Source organism: Sorex fumeus, unplaced genomic scaffold (genome assembly GCF_029834395.1).
Source record: "Sorex fumeus unplaced genomic scaffold, SorFum_2.1 ptg000024l, whole genome shotgun sequence".
In the NCBI taxonomy this organism is placed as follows: domain Eukaryota; kingdom Metazoa; phylum Chordata; class Mammalia; order Eulipotyphla; family Soricidae; genus Sorex; species Sorex fumeus.
The window spans coordinates 55,110,945-55,128,387 of record NW_026606081.1 but is presented as its reverse complement, the minus strand read 5'-3'; the positions used below and the strand labels follow the sequence as shown (position 1 = coordinate 55,128,387).

General features: G+C 57.6%; 1 protein-coding gene across 1 annotated transcript; it reads left to right on the top strand.

Moving 5' to 3' along the window:
* The first annotated feature begins 8,678 nt into the window (after positions 1 to 8,678).
* CRABP1 (cellular retinoic acid binding protein 1) lies at positions 8,679 to 13,538 on the top strand. Its single transcript, XM_056114281.1, has 4 exons — positions 8,679 to 8,818; positions 9,018 to 9,196; positions 11,900 to 12,013; positions 13,403 to 13,538. Exons 1-4 carry the CDS (start codon positions 8,749 to 8,751, stop codon positions 13,451 to 13,453), a joined length of 414 nt encoding a protein of 137 aa, XP_055970256.1. The 5' UTR covers positions 8,679 to 8,748; the 3' UTR covers positions 13,454 to 13,538.
* The last annotated feature ends 3,905 nt before the right edge of the window (positions 13,539 to 17,443 follow it).

Sequence of the window (17,443 nt, the reverse complement as noted above, 5' to 3'; positions counted from 1 at the left end):
CAGCATTGACCAGCTTTCCCCCTGATGGCCAGAGGGTGGCAGTCACCGCCTGCTGAGGACCTGGGCCTGGTCTCTAAAGCAGCCCCCCACTCCTTCCTAGTCGCCTGTAAACCTGGGGAGGCCGGCCGTCGACCCAGGGCTCTAGCATGCTAAGTGCCTCTGGAGTGTCCCAAGTGCCTGGTATAGTTCAAGTACAGACTCTGCTCCCAGGCCGGAGAGGGTCATGCATGGTTGTAGCTGCTCTGGGGAAGGAGAATCTCAGACATTGCTCTGGGTCAGATGCAAGGGACGGCGTGCCCAGGGTGGGTGCAGGGGTCCCCAATTCTCCAGTCAGGCAGATGGGACGCCACAGTCTTTGGGGGCTCAGGAATATGAACTGAAGATTCATAGCTGTTATTCCTACAAGCTAGCAGCGAGCGCCCAGGGCAATCAGTGTTGGCCTGGGAGGGGTAGTGGGGACTAGGGAACTGGGTCTCCCTGGGCCCAGCCCCTGTTTCAGTTGTTTGGTTTTGTTTTCTGTGCCAGGTGCTGTCCAGTGAGTGGCTATCAGCACCAGCCTTGGCCACATTGTAGTCTCAACCCTCTTGGCTTGGATGGGACAGGTGAAGACCCACAAAGGGTCACACTCCACAGAATGCAGTGTCTCCTGTCAGTACTCCAGAGCTCACCTCACAGAGACCGGTCTTCAGGGGCAGCCCACATGGCCCGACTTCCTTGGTGGCACAGGAGTCACAGCAGGGTGCTTGGTAAACCTGGTGGAGTGGCCTGACACAGCTCTTGGGAGTGGACAGTCCCCACTAACGGTGGAGCCAGGAGCAGCTGTACCTCCTCATATGAGGTCCTAAATTAAGCTGGCCCTGTGTTGGGGGCTGTGACCTCACTGGAACTCGGTCTCCTACAGGTTTGGGCTGGAGGATGCCCAGAAGGGCAGCCCCCCATGGGGATCAGGTGCAGGGGCTCGACCAGAGAGAGAAGGCAGCCCAGGGTGGAGTGCAGGAGGGCTGCCTCTCCTGAACACGGGGGCCTCAGGAAGAGAACTCACTGCTTCTGCTTTCCTGTGGTTGCAGATCTCTCCCAGCTGTAGTTTCAGGGTCTTCTGCAGATGTTCACCCCAAGCAATCTGGGGCAAGCCCCAGGAGCTCTCATTATAACACTTTTTTAAAAAAGATTTTGGGTCACACCTGGGCTAGGGTGATAGCATAGCAGGTAGGGCATTTGCCTTGCTCGCGGCCGACCCGGGTTCGATTCCGCTGTTCCTCTCAGAGAGCCCAGCGAGCTACCGAGAGTATTCTGCCTGCATGGCGGAGCCTGGCAAGCTCCCCGTAGTGTGTTTGATATGCCAAAAACAGTAACAACAAGACTCACAGTGAAGACGTTACTGGTGCCCACTCAAGCAAATCGATGAACAATGGGAGGACAGTGCTGCAGTCCTACAGTGGGTCACATCTGGCGATGCGATGCTCAGGGGTTACTCCTGGCTCTGTACTTAGGAATCACTCCTAGTGGTGCTCAGGGGATCATATGGGACTTGGGGGATCAAACCCGGGTCAGCCGCGAGTAAGGCAAATACCCTCCCCACTGTACTAGCACTCCAACCCTTGAAAGCATTTCTGAAGTGATGTGGGGAGCCAGGTTCAGCTAAAACAGCCGTACAGCAGGATCCTCCACCATCTGCCCCTAGCAGGGAGGAGGGTCACTCCCATACTGCCCAGCAGGAAGCTGAGGTTCCTAGAGAAAGTACTGAGTTTATCTCTTGCCTCAGAGAAAGAGCGGGAAAGCCTGAGCGCATGTCTGGACAGGCTTGGTGGTCTGGGGGAGCAGTCAGGAATGAAGCCACTGTCTTGGTTGTTGCTCTGGTCACAGTTGGCTGGGAAAGAAGCTGAGCCTTCCTCCCTTACTGCCCTGCTCCCGCCCGCCCCTGCCTGAGCCATTTCTGAACCTGAGCTCCCACATCTGTCGGTCCAGGCCCTTGACTCTGGGACACCCAATGGAACACAGGACTGACTTCTCTGTGCTCAGAGATCACTTCCTGGTGGGTTCGAGAGACCATTTGGGGTGACAGGGATTGAACTCATGTTGACTGAGTGCAATGCAAGCTCCTCTCCCGCAGTCCTATCTCTCTGGCCTCTAACTCTGGAATACCTTTGTGTTTGGTTTTTAGCTACTGGTTTTAGGGGCATGTGCGATCATGCCCAGGGGTTACTCCTGGCTGTGCACTCAGGAATTACTCCTGGTGGTTCTTGGGGGACCACATGGGGTTCCAGGATCGAACCTGGGTATGCTGTATGCAAGGCAAACGTCCTCCCCACTGTGCTCTCGCTCTGGCCCCTCAGCCACTTCTGAGGGAAGCAACTTCGGTTCTTTGAACCCGCTTTTTCCTCTAGGATTTTTGGGGTCAAAAGTACTTGGCTCCCCAAAGGGGCCCAAGTGGTTAGTACTCATGTAGAATCTTTCATTTTGCTGAAATGGGAAGAGTTTTAAAGAGAAGGCATGGGGGACCGAACACCTGCAGGGGCTACTGGCCAGTAGTGCCACCTCCCTCTCTAGCTCTGAGCCCTGTGGTCAGATCTGGGACGGACTCAGCAGGCCCCAGGCTCAGGGAAGGCCCAGCTCTTGCGTGGCTCTGTGCAGGCTGGAGGGGGCTCAGGCGTCGGGGTTTGTTCACTACCGAGATTGGAGGCGTGGACTCTACCCTCATTTCCAGCCTGGACTGTGCTCTGCATGGACCATGCTATCTTTCCCCTGGGCCCTGTGGCTTAATCCACATTCACGGATCCTCTGCTGTGGTCCCAGGAAACCGAGCACTGGCCTGGCAGGGGTTCATTCTGTCCTCACAGATGAGGGCGCCCTGGCTGGCCTGCTGGGGTCGGAGCTTCCGCTCTGCAGGCGCTACCTCAGCAGATGCCTGTCGATTAGCTTGGCAGCTCGGTGTCCGGGGGCGAGCAGCATTTGAAAGGAGTAATGTGTCCACGTCAGAAATGAGTTATGGCATTCGCCACAGGGATGCAGTCATGCCTCCCCCTTCCCCTCCTCCCCAGGATGCTTGCTTTGTCATCTGGTCCCTACATTCATGCCCCATTGCCTGGCCACCCCCTGGCCAGTATGTGACCACAGGGGACTCATTGGAGGCTCATTATGTGCTGATTGTGAGGGATGACGAAGGGCAGGCCCGCCTGCACCACATTGGGCCTTTGTCTTCGTGGGGAAGACAGAGATGAATGAAGCCTGCTGCACACACATATGTGCCCACGAGCACACACACAGTGTGTCCTCATACGTGAATGTGTGTGCATGAAATGTGCTCTTGCGTGTACATCGTTCATGCGTATGTGTGCATCTGCCCCTGTTAGCATGCATGCAGTCATGCACACGTGTGCACACACAAACACACACACAAAACCTGGTGTCTGTGGGATGTCAGGGCCTGGACCAGACCTGGGGCTGGGAGTGAGGGAGAAAGCATGTGTGCCCGCCTCTGCAGAGAGACACATGCCAGCTAAGAGGGGGCTGGGAAACCTGAGTCATTGGTCACTTATGCAGATGTGAGGGTTTGTGTGTTGTGTTAAGTCCACTTTGACAGAGCCCTCAGACCAGTGGGGAGTCCAGGGTGGAGAAAACCAGGCTCTTGGCCACAGTTACTCCACAGTCAGAGCAGGACAGGATCCAGGTTTGAATCCCAGGGCAGGATCACAGGACAGGACCCAGGTCAGGAACCAGGTCAGGATCCAGGTCAGGTCCCAGGACAGGATCCAGGTCAGGATCCCAGGACAGGATCCCAGGACAGGATCCCAAGGCGGGATCCCGGGATAGGATCCAGGGGAGGATCCTAGCACAGGATCCTAGGTGCTGAACTTGTATAAAGAACCTCACATCAGGGCACCTGAAGTCAGCCCGGCTCTCTGCCAGCCACAACTGGACTCATCGCTTTACTTTTGCTCAGGGCTTACTCCAGGTTCTCCACTCCTGGTGGTGCATATGGGATCAAACCCAGGTCGGTCTTGTGTAAGACAAGCGCCCTATCAGAGCTCAGCCTACGCCCAAATACCCTGATGGGGCAGCCAGGCGCCCTACACTACTGGCCTCTGACCCCCTTGGGCCTGTGCTGGGGGTGGTGGGCTCTGCCCAGGCCCATCAGAGTTATGCTGAGTTCTGCATGGGCACCAGGCAGGGGAGGGCAGCAGCTCTGGGAAACGGGGGTGGGGGGGTAGTGGCAGAGAGCCCAGGCGCTGAAGGAACAGCGGGGCCCATGAATCACGTTTCTCAGCACTCCCGCGCTCTGGAGAGGGATGCTGATTACAGATTCAAGCCCCGTGGCCCTGAGAGTGATTGCAGCCGGCAGGAAGCTGCCCTCTGCAGCCCTGCGGCACGTCTTATTATCATGATGGATTTCCGCGTCGCCCTCATGGATGCAATCACCATTCTGAGCCGGGAAAAGCCTCTTCATCACTCAGAGCCCCGGCGGGAGCAGGAGGAGGCCCCCAGCTTGTCAGGAGGTTATAGGAGGCCGCACCCACCCTCAGGCCCTGAGGAGGCTGATCAGAGAGAAGCCATTTGGTCTGACAGCCCCGCCAGGGGCGACAGGGGGCCCAGGTGCCTGTGGTGGGGGTGGGGGTGGGCCAGGATTTCTCCAGCTGCTCACTGAGGGGAGAGAGAGAGAGAGAGAGAGAGAGAGAGAGAGAGAGAGAGAGAGAGATCCATCCCTGGCCACCTGGGAAGTTGGGCAGCTGGCCTGCTGCAGAGCCCAGGGGCTTCTGCCGCCCCCCATGTGTCGGTCTGGGCCGAGAAGGCCGCGGGGAGTGGTGGTCTAAGCCCAGTGCAGCTTTGTTTCGGGGCCGCCATTCATCCTGACAGTGATGGCTCGGCCCCTGACCCAGCTTTGTGCCACCGCTGCTCTGCAATCGATCAGGCTCACGGTGCCGCTTCTTTGATGGACTTTCAAAACACCATTTGGCACCCTGAGCTGGGCGATCGATGAGAAGCAGCTGATGGCCCTGTGGCCACCTCTGGGCAGCAGGTGGATGGCTGTGACTGGGGGAACTGCCCGGCAGTGCGGACCCCCGGTGCACGGCTGTCGCCATTGCCATTAATCCCTTCTCCTTCCTTTTGTGCTGAAAGGGGGTTTGGTGTTTCCTGATAAATCAGCCCTGTTCCCTGCCTGGCAGCCCGAGACTCCCAGATCAATCAGATCCCTTTCCAGTGTGCACTGAGGGGCACTTTACGGAGGCTGCACTGCAGGCAGGTCGCCAGTGGGGAGGACAGCAAAGCCCACCATGGGCAGCTGTAAAGAGGCGCTCACCTCGTGACAGTGCACCTGGCACCTGGGGCCCCCACGCAAGCAGTCACCTCTCTTGTTCCCACCACCAGCGCTGAAAAGTCTCCACGGGGTGATGGTGGTGGGGAGATGGGCTGGTGGGAGCTGAGACTTTGTGCTTTGTGGGGAGGCATGAAGGGATCCAGGGGTAACTGTGGGTTGAGCGAGACGCCAATGTCTGAGGGCCAGTGTGAAGCAGAGCATCAGCTGGGGCCAGGACATACAGGAGTGGATGATGGCTGGGCGGGGAATGGTCAGGGATAGCTAGAATGGGGCTGATACACGCTGGAATGCTGGACTGTGAAAGAGTTTCCACAGAAGCTGGAGGTGGAGAGAAGGCAGCTGAGCCGCCAGAGGGGCCTGGCAGGAGCCATGGCAGGTAGACAGGGTGACCACAGGACACAGACCCCTGCAGACACACAACACGCGCGCACACACACACGTGCACACACACATACATACTCACATACACATGTACACACACACTCAAAGAACACCCCAGAGAAGAAGGCACGCATGTGCACACACACATATATGCTCTCATACACATACACGCACACGCACACACATGCTCACACACATAAACACACGTGTACGGACATGCATATGCACACACTCAGAACACCTCAGGGCAGCAGGCACACACACGTGCACACACATACATACTCGCATACACATGCACACACACAGAGAACATTCCAGAGCAGCGGGCACACATATATACTCGCGCACACACACACACACACACACACATACCTGCACACACATGCACAGACCAGTATGAACTAACACCTGTGACCATCCACCCCTGCAATCACCCCGCTGTCTCTCTGAGGAGGGTTCCAGGCGATTCCAGTGTGCCCACAAATCTTCGAACCAAAGCTTGTCCCCCAAGCCATCTCCCTGGGCAGTCAATTCGAGGAGATGCATGGAGGCCCTTGGGCTGGACACCCCCTCCAGGCCCATCTGTGTGGTGAGACAGCCAGTGGGCTAGAAAGCCACAGACCCTAGGCCAGCCTGCCTTGTCCACCGCCCTGCAGTCCTCAGGGTTTTCTCCTGACTGCACTCAGGAGGACCCTATGGATGCCAGGAATTGAACCTGAATTAGCTACATGCAAAACCAACACCCTCCCCGCTGTGCTGTGGCTCTGGTCCATCACCTCCCTGGGTTTTTTGGTGGGGAGGGAGGGTTGACCACACCTGGTGGTTATCAGGGCTGACTCCTGGCTCTGTGCCCAAGCATCACTCCCCGTGGGTTCTGGGGACCATGTGGGGTGCCAGGGATCAAACCCAGGTTGGCCTCATGCAAGGCCAGCACCCTCTCCTCTGTCCTGTCCTCTAGCCTGTCACCTCCCTGTTTCAACCCACGGCTTCAGTTCCTGTGAGTGGGTTGAAACTCGTAGCAAGGAGAGAGAGGATGCTCTCAGTGCCTGTCACAGGCCAGACCTCAGGAACTTGTCAGCTGTGGGACTCCGGGGACCCCAGGCCTCTCCTGCCTGCTGTGGCTGGCCTCTGACTGCTGGAATCTGTGCCAGTGCCCCCACCGCCCTCCCACAAAAATCCAATTCCTCTCTCCTTTGTCCTATCTTGCCTCCCAGATCGTGCTGCCTGGGACCCAGTCCCCACTCCACAAAGCGGTCCCATCCCTAAGCCCCCCACTGGGACCCTCTCTGAGTCCCTAGATTGCAGGGACTAAACTCTGACCCCATTCTTCCACTGTCTGCCTACAGGGAGCTGGGCAGCCTGCAGCTTCTGACTGACCCACAGATACGCCCTGGGCAGAGAGCAGCAGCTGGACCGCAGAGAGCAGCAGCTGGGCCCCGGAGGCCATCAGAGCCAATAGGCCCTAGACAGAGAGAGGGCCGAGGGCTGAGCGCAGGTGCTGCGCGCCCCCAGCAGAAGTCGACATGCTGGGAGCCACCCCCATAAGCTACTGCATACTGCCAGCCTGATGCTGGGCTCCCTGGTTCCAGGGGAGGCATCTCACGGCCCCCCAGAGCACTGCTCCCCACATCCTGCCTGGAGCTGCTGGGCTCCAGCCAGACCAGCCTCATGTTGCTACTTCCTCCAGCCAAAAGGCCATAGATCAGAGGCTGCTCAGGCCTGCCCGCTGCCCTGGGACAGCCAGAGACCCCAGGCGTTGGGGCGTCCCCTGAGCTCTGGAAGTGCCTCCAGACTTCCTTTGGTTTGTCTTTCCAGTCACCCTGACTGCCAGGCTGGCCTGCCACACTCCCTGTGGGCAGACCTGCTCAGGGACCCGGGCCCCTGACCAGAGACTCAGCAACATTTGTAGCCCAGAGAAAAGGGGCGTCTGGTTATGAGTCCACGTGTAGGGTAACATACAGGCACACGGCACCCCAGAATATGTGCTATAAAGTCCCAGACAAAGTCCACCTCATGTTCTCATGTTCTGTGTCCAGCCCAGAAGCCACCTGTCTCCACCTGCCAGGCAGCAGAGTATCCTTGGGCTGAGCAGGAAATAGCCAGGATGAGTCTCCCCACTGGTACTGCCTGCCACTCTGCCTGCCCACATGAGTCCTCTGCTGCTTTATGGCACCTTCTCCATCCTCTGGTCTCTTCCACCAGGGAATCGATGGAGGAAATGATGAAAATGCCCAGAGTAAAAACTCCTAAATACTCATCTCTCTGCCCCTTTCCTCGGCTGCAAAGCCTGCCCCCTGCACTCCGACTGCTTTTTGCAAGGAAAGTCGACTTTCTCTGCCACTGATTTTCCTCCTCTCTGCCACTCCCAGCACCCGAGGCAGTGCCTCTTCTGAGGGCTCTGGGAAGATTCATGCTTGAGCAAGAGCAGAAGTAAGTGATGCTCTTGTGCGTTCAGAAACGAAGCAATCCAATTTGGTTAGGAGATGGAGTTTCGCAAGAGAAAGGGCGGTCACATGTGGACGGGTGAGATTTCTGCAGAGGGTGCCACTGGGCAAAGGCGCTGGGAAATAGTGGACGGCACCAAAGTGTACAGAGACTTAAGGAAAATTTGGGCTCTCACCCCCAGCTCAGCATGTCCAACACCCACGATCTCCCAGGCTCCAGGCACGGACCCTGACCCTGGGGGCTGTGGATGTGGAATGGGAATTTGGGGGTAGGGCGGGGGGGGGGGGGGGACACCCAGAGGAGAGACTGGGAGCGGGCATCTTCCCAAGCCCTCTTGGCTTAGTTTCAACAACTGCCCGCTCCTGGCGAACCCCGTCCTTCAGTCCTCCACGCTTGACAGGAGCACGGGGTGAGGCTGAGTGCAGAGGCGACCCCCTGCTGCAGGCGGGTGATGGGGGCTCGGTGGGCGGGGCCCTGAGCGGGTGGGAGGCGCTGGGGGCGGGGCCGGCCCGGGTCGGGGGCGCTGTCCCCGCGACGCCGCGGCTCAGACCTCAGTGTCCGCAGAGCCTCCGGGAGGGTGCCGGGTGCCAGCCGCCGCCACCGCCACGATGCCCAACTTCGCCGGCACCTGGAAAATGCGCAGCAGCGAGAATTTCGACGAGCTGCTCAAGGCGCTGGGTAAGCCGGCTCGGACGGCGCGGAGGTGGACTTCGGGGGCCGAGTCCGGCTGGGTGGGGGTCTCGGTCTGCACCCGGGTCTTGCCGCCCACCCTTTCTCGCCTTGGGAAGTGGCGTGCGGCGGTGGCGCGCGGGGTGGGGACGCGTTCCCGGGCTGCGGGGCCCACAGAGTCCAGCCCGCACCTGTCTCCCTCTCCTAGGGGTCAACGCCATGCTGAGGAAAGTGGCCGTGGCGGCCGCGTCCAAGCCGCACGTGGAGATCCGCCAGGACGGGGACCAGTTCTACATCAAGACGTCCACCACCGTGCGCACCACCGAGATCAACTTCAAGGTCGGCGAAGGCTTCGAGGAGGAGACCGTGGACGGGCGCAAGTGCAGGGTGAGGCCGCTGCCCGGGAACCCGCGTCTCCAAGGCCCCCCGGGCGCGCGATCCCCGGGACCCGGTCCCCAAGGCTCCCTACACGCGACCCCCGGGACCCGGGTCTCCAAGGCCACCCACGCACGCGACCCCCAGGACCCGCGTCTCCAAGGCCCCCCCGGGCGCGCGATCCCCGGGACCCGGTCCCCAAGGCTCCCTACACGCGACCCCCGGGACCCGGGTCTCCAAGGCCACCCACGCACGCGACCCCCAGGACCCGCGTCTCCAAGGCCCCCCCGGGCGCGCGATCCCCGGGACCCGGTCCCCAAGGCTCCCTACACGCGACCCCCGGGACCCGGGTCTCCAAGGCCACCCACGCACGCGACCCCCAGGACCCGCGTCTCCAAGTGCCCCCCCGCGGCCCTCCCCCCATCCCCCTCCCCCCCGGGATTTGTGTCTCCAAGGCCCCCTGCGCGCGCGCTCCAGCTGTCCACACAGGTGTCCGGGCTCAGAGAAGCGCCGCGCCGAGCTTTCCAGCCCGGCCCGAGCTTCTCCTGGACCAGGTGAGCCGGCCCCGAGTGCCCTGCAGCGGCCAGGATGAACTGCCGTCCCGGTCCCGGGCGCGCAGCTCGCGTCCCTCCCCCAGCCACCTTGCCCGGGGCCCCTGGGAAAGCTTGGGGTCCAGTTTCAGCGGTCTGAACCCGCCCACCTTAAAGGAAGGGCAGACGACGGCGCGGGGGGGGGGGGGCGGGGGGCGGTACCGGCTGGGGAGGTGAACTCTGCGGGACCAGCGGGGCTTCTCCACCTGTCGGACAGGCTCAGCCCTTGTATGGACGTCCAGCCTTGCCTTTGGCTGCTCTGGTGGAAGAGAAAGGCTTGTCTCCTCTGTATTTCCAGGAGAGGCAGCAAAGTGCAGACCACTGCTGGCACTTGCTGAAGAAGTGGCCAGTGTCTCTCTCCCTTTCCCGAGTGTGGTCACATCCCAGAGCCTTGTGCTGACCATTCCTGGGTGGGGCTTGGGTGGGGTTTGTGAGACAGGCACTGTGTCTCAGAGACACAGCCTCACCCACGCAGCCGCCTTGGACCTGATGTCCAGGCTTAGACTGACCAGAACTGAGCCCCCAAAGCACAGAACTTTGTGAAAACCAGGAACAGACGCTAGGAAAATGACACAGTGGGCCAAATATGGGCTTCGCACACAGGACACCCCAGTTAGATCGTGCACCACACGGAACCCTGAGCACTGGGCCAGAAGGAGCCCAAAACACACCCCTAGGGGTGGACACAAACAGAAAGAACTAAGTAAAATGAAACAGAAACCAGAATCAGGACCCTGTGGAAGGAAGAAAGCCTAGCCACGGGAAGGGCCACGGGGAAGGCCACGGGAAGGGCCACGGGAAGGACCTTGGGGCACACTTCAGACCTGGCATAATTCCCATTAAAAGCTGCAAGTCTGTGTGCTTTGGGATATCCCCCACCTTGGCAGGGGAGACAGACAGGCAGGACTTCCCTCCTCCTTTTTGTGTAGCGATGCTCAGGGCTCACTCCTTGCTCTGTGCTCAGGGGTCACTTGTGATGAGACTTGGGGAATTCTCGGAGATGCTGGGGATGGAACCTGGGTCACTGCATGGCGGGCAAGCTTCCTAGCTGCTGAGGGTCTCTCTGGCCCCAAGGTGACCCCTCTTCTCTCTCAGAAGGCAAAAGTCTGGGTGTTGCTTAGCGGATGGTACCTGGAGAGGAGTTGGGCTTTACACCCAGTGCAGAGACACACTTTGATGGAATATAACGTGTTTCCCCAAGAGTCCTGCAGGCAGCAGAGCCCCTGCAGGGTGCCATGGATGTGGTTTCAAAAGCAGCTCTCAACTGCTAAAATCCTGTACTTCCTGGAGGAAGATTCTTGCTTTTACCATTCAAGCAAGGTCCCCGAGCAATAACTCGCCCTGTGCATGGCCAGCTTGCATTTGGTCCCCATCATCCTAGATGGTCCCTGGAGCACCCCCAGGAATAATTCCTGAGTGCAGAGCCAGAAGTAACCCCTGAGCACCGCTGGGTGTGGCAAAAAAATGAACATTTTTTTAGAAAATCAAAAAATAAAAATGAAGTCCAAACAAACTGCTTGAAAGGAAAATATACTTCAGCATAAATTAACCGTTCTAGCTCCTTTTTTGGTTTTGTATTTTTGGGGGCCGCATATGCAATGCTCAGGGGTTACTCCTGGCTCTGCACACAGGGATCACTCCTGATGGGCTAGGGTTGCAGTGACTGAACCTAGGTTCATGGAAGGTATGCTCCCTCCCCACTGTCCACTGTGCCGTGGCTTTGGTCCCATCCTTTTTTTTTTTAAAATTCCATCCAGGGGGCTGGAGCAATAGCACAGCGGGTAGGGCGTTTGCCTTGCACGCAGCCGACCTAGGTTCTATTCCCAGTATCCCATATGGTCCCCCGAGCACTGCCAGGAGTAATTCCTGAGTGCATGAACCAGGAGCAACTCCTGTGCATCGCCGGGTGTGACCCAAAAAGCAAAAAAAAAAAAAAAAAAAATCCATCCAGTGGTCCTCTGTGCCTGTGGCGAAGTCCCTGCGTATGGGGCCATGGACGGGAAGCCTGAAGGCTCTGTGCTCTGTGGCAGCTTCTCTGCTTAGCGATTGCCCAGAGGCTCTTTGTTGTGTCTGCTTCTGCTACTGGAGGCGTCATTAATGTCACGGCTGTTTTTCCTGCCTGCAGAGTTTGGCCACTTGGGAGAAAGAGAACAAACTACACTGTGCCCAGACGCTCCTGGAAGGCGAGGGCCCCAAGACCTACTGGACCCGGGAGCTGGCCAACGATGAGCTCATCCTGGTGAGGCCCTGCCTGGATAGTTCCCCACGAGCCAGGATGCCCCCACCCAGCACCCCCAGCAGCCCTGCTCCCTGGGGGGCACCTGCACGGACCACCCCTCCCGCCCCTGTGTCCCCTCCCAGGACTGCCTGCAGAAACTTGCCCCATCCAATGTCCCATCCCTAGAGAGTGTCCACCCACCCCCAGACCACAGTGTCCGCACACAGCCCCATTGCTCTGCCCCCATCAGGTTGTGGGGTTGGGGTTACCATGTGAATGGGAGCCAGAGAGGAAAGGTTGTTGTGCAGACGCATGGTCACAGGGACCCGGGCACTCACTGGGTTCCCAGGTCAGGCCACTGTGGGGGCCTGGCTGCTTTCCCTTTTCATGCCCTGGGGTTCTCTGGGGAAGGTCAGGGTGTCCATGCCGGGAGCCCGCGAGCATTTTTACTCTGGATGTCGAGAGTCCAGCCGCCTATGGGAGTCGGGCAGGACAGCAGAGCTGTGCTGGGCAGCGTCCAGGCATCAGCCTGAAGGGGCGGGGGTGCTTTGAGGAGACATTTTCAACATCTCTGACCCAGCAGCACGTATGCCCAGGAGGTTCGAGGGACCTGTGCGGTGTGCCCACATCCCTTCCCCTTCCTCAGTTGGGGGTGAGGGGACGGGACCCCTTGCCTGCTCACATGACCCCCCGCTCCCCGCAGCTCCATGGACTGTTCCCTCTGGTTCCGTGTGGGCTCCACCCTCAGCGGCTGTAACCCGTTTCTTAGTGTCATACGGAGGGGCCGGGAGGAAATGCACAGCGTGAGAGGGGAGACCCCTCTGCCCAGCTCCTGTGAAACGGGGGTCTCAGCTCCAAACTGGTTCCTGCGGTGGCTTTGAGTGATGAGCGGAGTGTGGTTCTGGGACCGGCCGACGCTCTTGCCTCTTGCTCTAACTCCAGAGTTCGCAGAGCAGGAATTTGGGTTCCAGAGGCTGGCACTGTCTGTGTGGTGAGGGACGGGATGCTGGGCACCTGTGGGGGTCCAGGGGCCTTGTCCACGTCCCCCTTTCAGCTCCGTGCACGCCCTCCCCACTTCTCAGACAGCGAGCCTTGAGGGGCAGCTTCACGCTGGGCTTGTGGGATCTGAAGTCAGGGTTTTCTTTGAAGGTTTTTTGTTTATTTGGGGTTGAGGTCACACCCATCGGTGCTCAGGGCTTACTCCTAGCATGCTCTGGGGACCATATGTAGTGCTCGGGATCGAGCCCAGATGGGCCACATGCAGGACGAGCGCCTTCTGCTGTACCATTGCTCCGGCCCCATAGTTGAAGGGTTTGTGTTAACAGCCCGTTCTCCCCACCCCCAGGTGCTTTCTTTGCACTCCCCAAACCCTGTGCCCTCCTGCACTGACCAGCTTCCTTCTCTCCACAGACGTTCGGTGCTGATGATGTCGTTTGCACCAGGATCTATGTCCGGGAATGAGGCGACGCACGCAGCCCTGCTGGGTGGGTGCATGTTCTCTGAGGGGTGCCCTGGGTCTGCCCTCCCTGTAGTGCCCGTGCCCGTCCCCCCCACTAGTGTATCTTCCCCCAGGCCGTTTGCCTCTCTTTGCCATAGTCTGACATCTGCACAGTCTTGTGAGTGAATAAACTGAGTGGACACGTCACATGGTTTCCTTTCCTTGAACTCTCTCTATGGGCTGCTGTGTCTCGACCCCAGCGCTGAGCTGTGTGGTCTGTGTGGTAGTCTGGGGGTCTGTGTGGTGGTCTGTGGTCTGTGTCATGGCCTATGTCATGGTCTGTGGTCTCTGTCATGGTTTGTGGTCAGTGTGGCAGTCTGTAGTTTGTGTGGCAGTCTGTGGTCTGTGTCGTAGTCTGTGGTCTGTGTCGTAGTCTGTGGTCTGTGTCGTAGTCTGTGGTCTATGTCCTGGTCTGTGGTCTGTGGTCTGTGTCCTGGTCTCTGGTGGTCTGTGGTCTGTGGTCGTGTGGTGTTATCAGCCTCAGCCTTCTGCCTGTTATATCCTCAGGGTCTGAGCTGGCTCCTCCAGAGGGATCCAGACCATGGATAATTACCCCTTTATTATAAGCTGGACAATCTCCATTACGATGTTTTCAAGGCCAGGGAGATAGTACAGTGGGTAGTGTACTTGCCTTGCACACAGCCTGGGTTCGATCCCCATCATCCTATAAGGTTTTGCGAGCTCTGTCAGGAGTGATTCCTGAGTGCAGAGACCGGAGGGAGCCCTGAGCACAGTTGGACGTGCCCTCCTCCAAAAAAAAAAAAGTCTACCCCCATTTCCCATGTGGTTGTTCTGAGGAGCTGATCATATAGGAGGCAGAATAAACATCTGATTATTTTTGGGTGAGCTGTGGGTCACTCTATGGTACTCAGGAAACCATTCCCACAGGGATCAAACCCTGGACCCTGGCATGTAAAACGTGGGATCAGGGCTTTGAGCCCCCTCCAGCTTCCAAGTGGTAAATGGGGTCGTGGCACCCTGCAGAGACCACACCCTTTCTGTGGCTTCTCCTTTTGCTTTCAACATCACCGTGGATGTGCGGTATGGTGCACATGTCAAATATTTAGAGTTGTTGCAGTCACTGTCTGCGTGAGTGATGAAAGGGCTGTTGGGGGCCAGCAGGGGCCTCTCAGGTGGGCTGTGGAGTTCATGGGCGGGGAATGGCCGTCATCTCTGATGTGCTTGTCATCTGTGGAATGAGAGGCTCCAGGCCCATTTGGTCTTCCCCGTTCCTCACGAGTAATCAGCCGTTTCTCTGAGTCCCTCCTCTGGATATGGAAACTCCGGACACAGCCAGAGCTTTCTTGGTTTGGATTTTCAAAGCACTGAGCCTTTGGTGTGTGCTGGCTTGAATCCCAGTAATTCTTTCCATAATGGTTAGCTCTTTAGCTCTTTTGATTATAGGCATAAAAACAAGGACTAGATTAATCAAAATCAAACGGAGAGAGGAGAGAGGAGAAGAGAGAGAGGAGAGAGAGAGATTGATTATTGGTTCTTTTAAGTGGAATGTTCCAGGAGAAAAATAATAGATTTCAAACAAAAGCAAGAATCTTTTCCTTTCTCACTTTCTTCCCCCCTTGTCCTGGAACTTCTTTTTTGGGCAATCTGTCCCCAAAAATCTGATGATAGGAAAGTTGTAACTGAGTCACAGAACACAGCTGAGAGGACCCCTCCTTCCCCCAGATGCTCAGGCTACACCCCAAACAGCTTACCTCACGGGCCCTTCCCACAACTGATCACCGTCTCACCATGAGAATGTGGGGTTCTTTGTTTTGGGGTCATGCCTGACTACTCAAAACTGACTCCTAGCTCTGAGCTCAGGGATCCTTCCTGGTGGGACTTGGGGGCCATATGGGGTGCCGGGATTGAACTTGGGTCAGATGTGGAGTTCTTACTGGCTCCCTCGATGCTGGCGGTCACAGGTTACCCCACAGTGGCCGCTGGGAATAACTTTTATGTCAAGAAATGGGATTTGGGGGCCGGAGCTACAGTACAGTACAATGGGGAGGGCACCTGCCTTGTAAGTGGCCAACCCAGGTTCAATTCCCGGCATTCCATATGGTCCCCCAAGCACCGCCAGGACAAGTTCCTTAGTGCAGAGCCAAGAGTAACCCCTGAGCATCACCAGGGGAGACAAAAAAAAATACCCCACAGAGATGAAACCACTCAGGGTAAATGACAAATTTCCTTCCGCACCATCAATTGGCACCCAGCCCAGCCAGTGAAGAGGAGGTGACGGGAACCCTGCCACACGATAGGAGGGTCTGAAGTCAGTGGGGCATGGGCGTTGGTACGGGCAGGTGCCTGGGCAGGCATGGAGGGCTTCCTGCCGCAGCGCCAAGTGGCTGCAGACGTGCCTGGTTGCTGTGAAGGGGGCTGAAGAGCACTTGAGAGAGCACGAGCAGGAAATGCTACGCCGGCTCTGGGCTGCAATTGCGGAGATTGTGTGTGTGTGTGTGTGGGGGGGGGGGGGGTTGCTGGCATCGTCCCCAGAAGGATGTTTGCCAATTAGGATGCGGCAGCCCTACCCTCTTCATGTCCTAGACGGGAATGTAGGGCGCACACCTGGTTCTGGAGAGGCGCTAAGCACTCACAGCTCAAGGTCCCAGTGTCAAGGGGACCCTCACAGAACCTGGAGGTCCAGCCGGGTCCCCATTCCTTGAGGCCTCTGGCGGCCCAGTTCCAATGGCCCTGCACTCATCGCAGTGGGGCCTTCCCTTTGCCCCTAAGCCCAGGCCAGGAGGTGGTGTCGGTGTTGGAGAGGAAGGGAGGAGGGAAACTCTGACCCCAGCCCCAGCCATGGTGCTCTGAGACTCAGCTCCAGCGACCCCGAAGGTGATGACCTCCTTTTGTTTTCCACATGGAGCCAGGCCCAGCAGCAGCCCGAGGGCCATCACCACCTGCCCTCCATGGCTCTAGCCTCACTGGCTGATTCCTGAATGACCTATTCTCTGCTGGTGGTGTTTGAGTTTTGAACTGGAACGATTGAGCCCCCTGTGGTCCCCCTCTCTGTCCTTCAATCTGATTGTTTCGCCACAGCCCACACTGATTCATTCTTGCACACCATCTCGCCAAGTTAGAGAGAGCACATCTTTTTTCACTTTGCCTAGATTGCAAAATGTTGCTTTTTTTTAAAAAAATAAATAGATTTTATTTGGAGGGTTTTTTTTGAGGGAGTGGAGGGGGAGAAAGTGAGGAAGAGAACTCGGGCTTCTCCAAGGGCGGAGAGAACCCCTACACACATACCAGCATTAGACACGAATACATGAAAGTACACATCTCAAGAGGGGAGATGCCGGCGACACATATACTCAGCCGCAACATGTGCTCGGCCGTGTGGGTGCAAACATTACATGGGCTTGGGCAGCATACGCGCTGCAAAATGTTTTATATATATGTTGGTGCCCAACATACGAAGATCATGAAGATGAGTCCTTTTTTTTTTAAAAATAATTAATTGTTTAATTTTTTTTGCTTTTTGGGTCACACCCGGCGATGCACAGGGGTTCCTCCTGGCTCTGCACTCAGGAGTTACTCCTGGCGGTGCTCAGGGGACATTATGGGATGCTGGGAATCGAACCCGGGTTGGCCGCATGCACGGCAAACGCCCTCCCCGCTGTGCTATTGCTCCAGCCCCCGAAGATGAGTCCTTGGACGCTGCCCTGCAAGGAGGAAGCAGAACCAGGATCCCACATTGCACCAAGTGGGTGAGCCTAAACTTGTGAGTCCGACTGATATGGAAAAGGCCAAACTGACCCTCTGTGGCCAGCAAGTGCTTGAAGCACAAAGAAGCAGCTTCCCCTTCTCATATATCTTAGACCTAGCTAACCTTTGTTTGTTTATTTATTTATTATTTTTTGCCTTTTGGGTCACACCCAGCGGTGCACAGGGATTACTCCTGGCTCATGCACTCAGAAATTACTCCTGGTGGTGCTCAGGGGACCATATGGGAT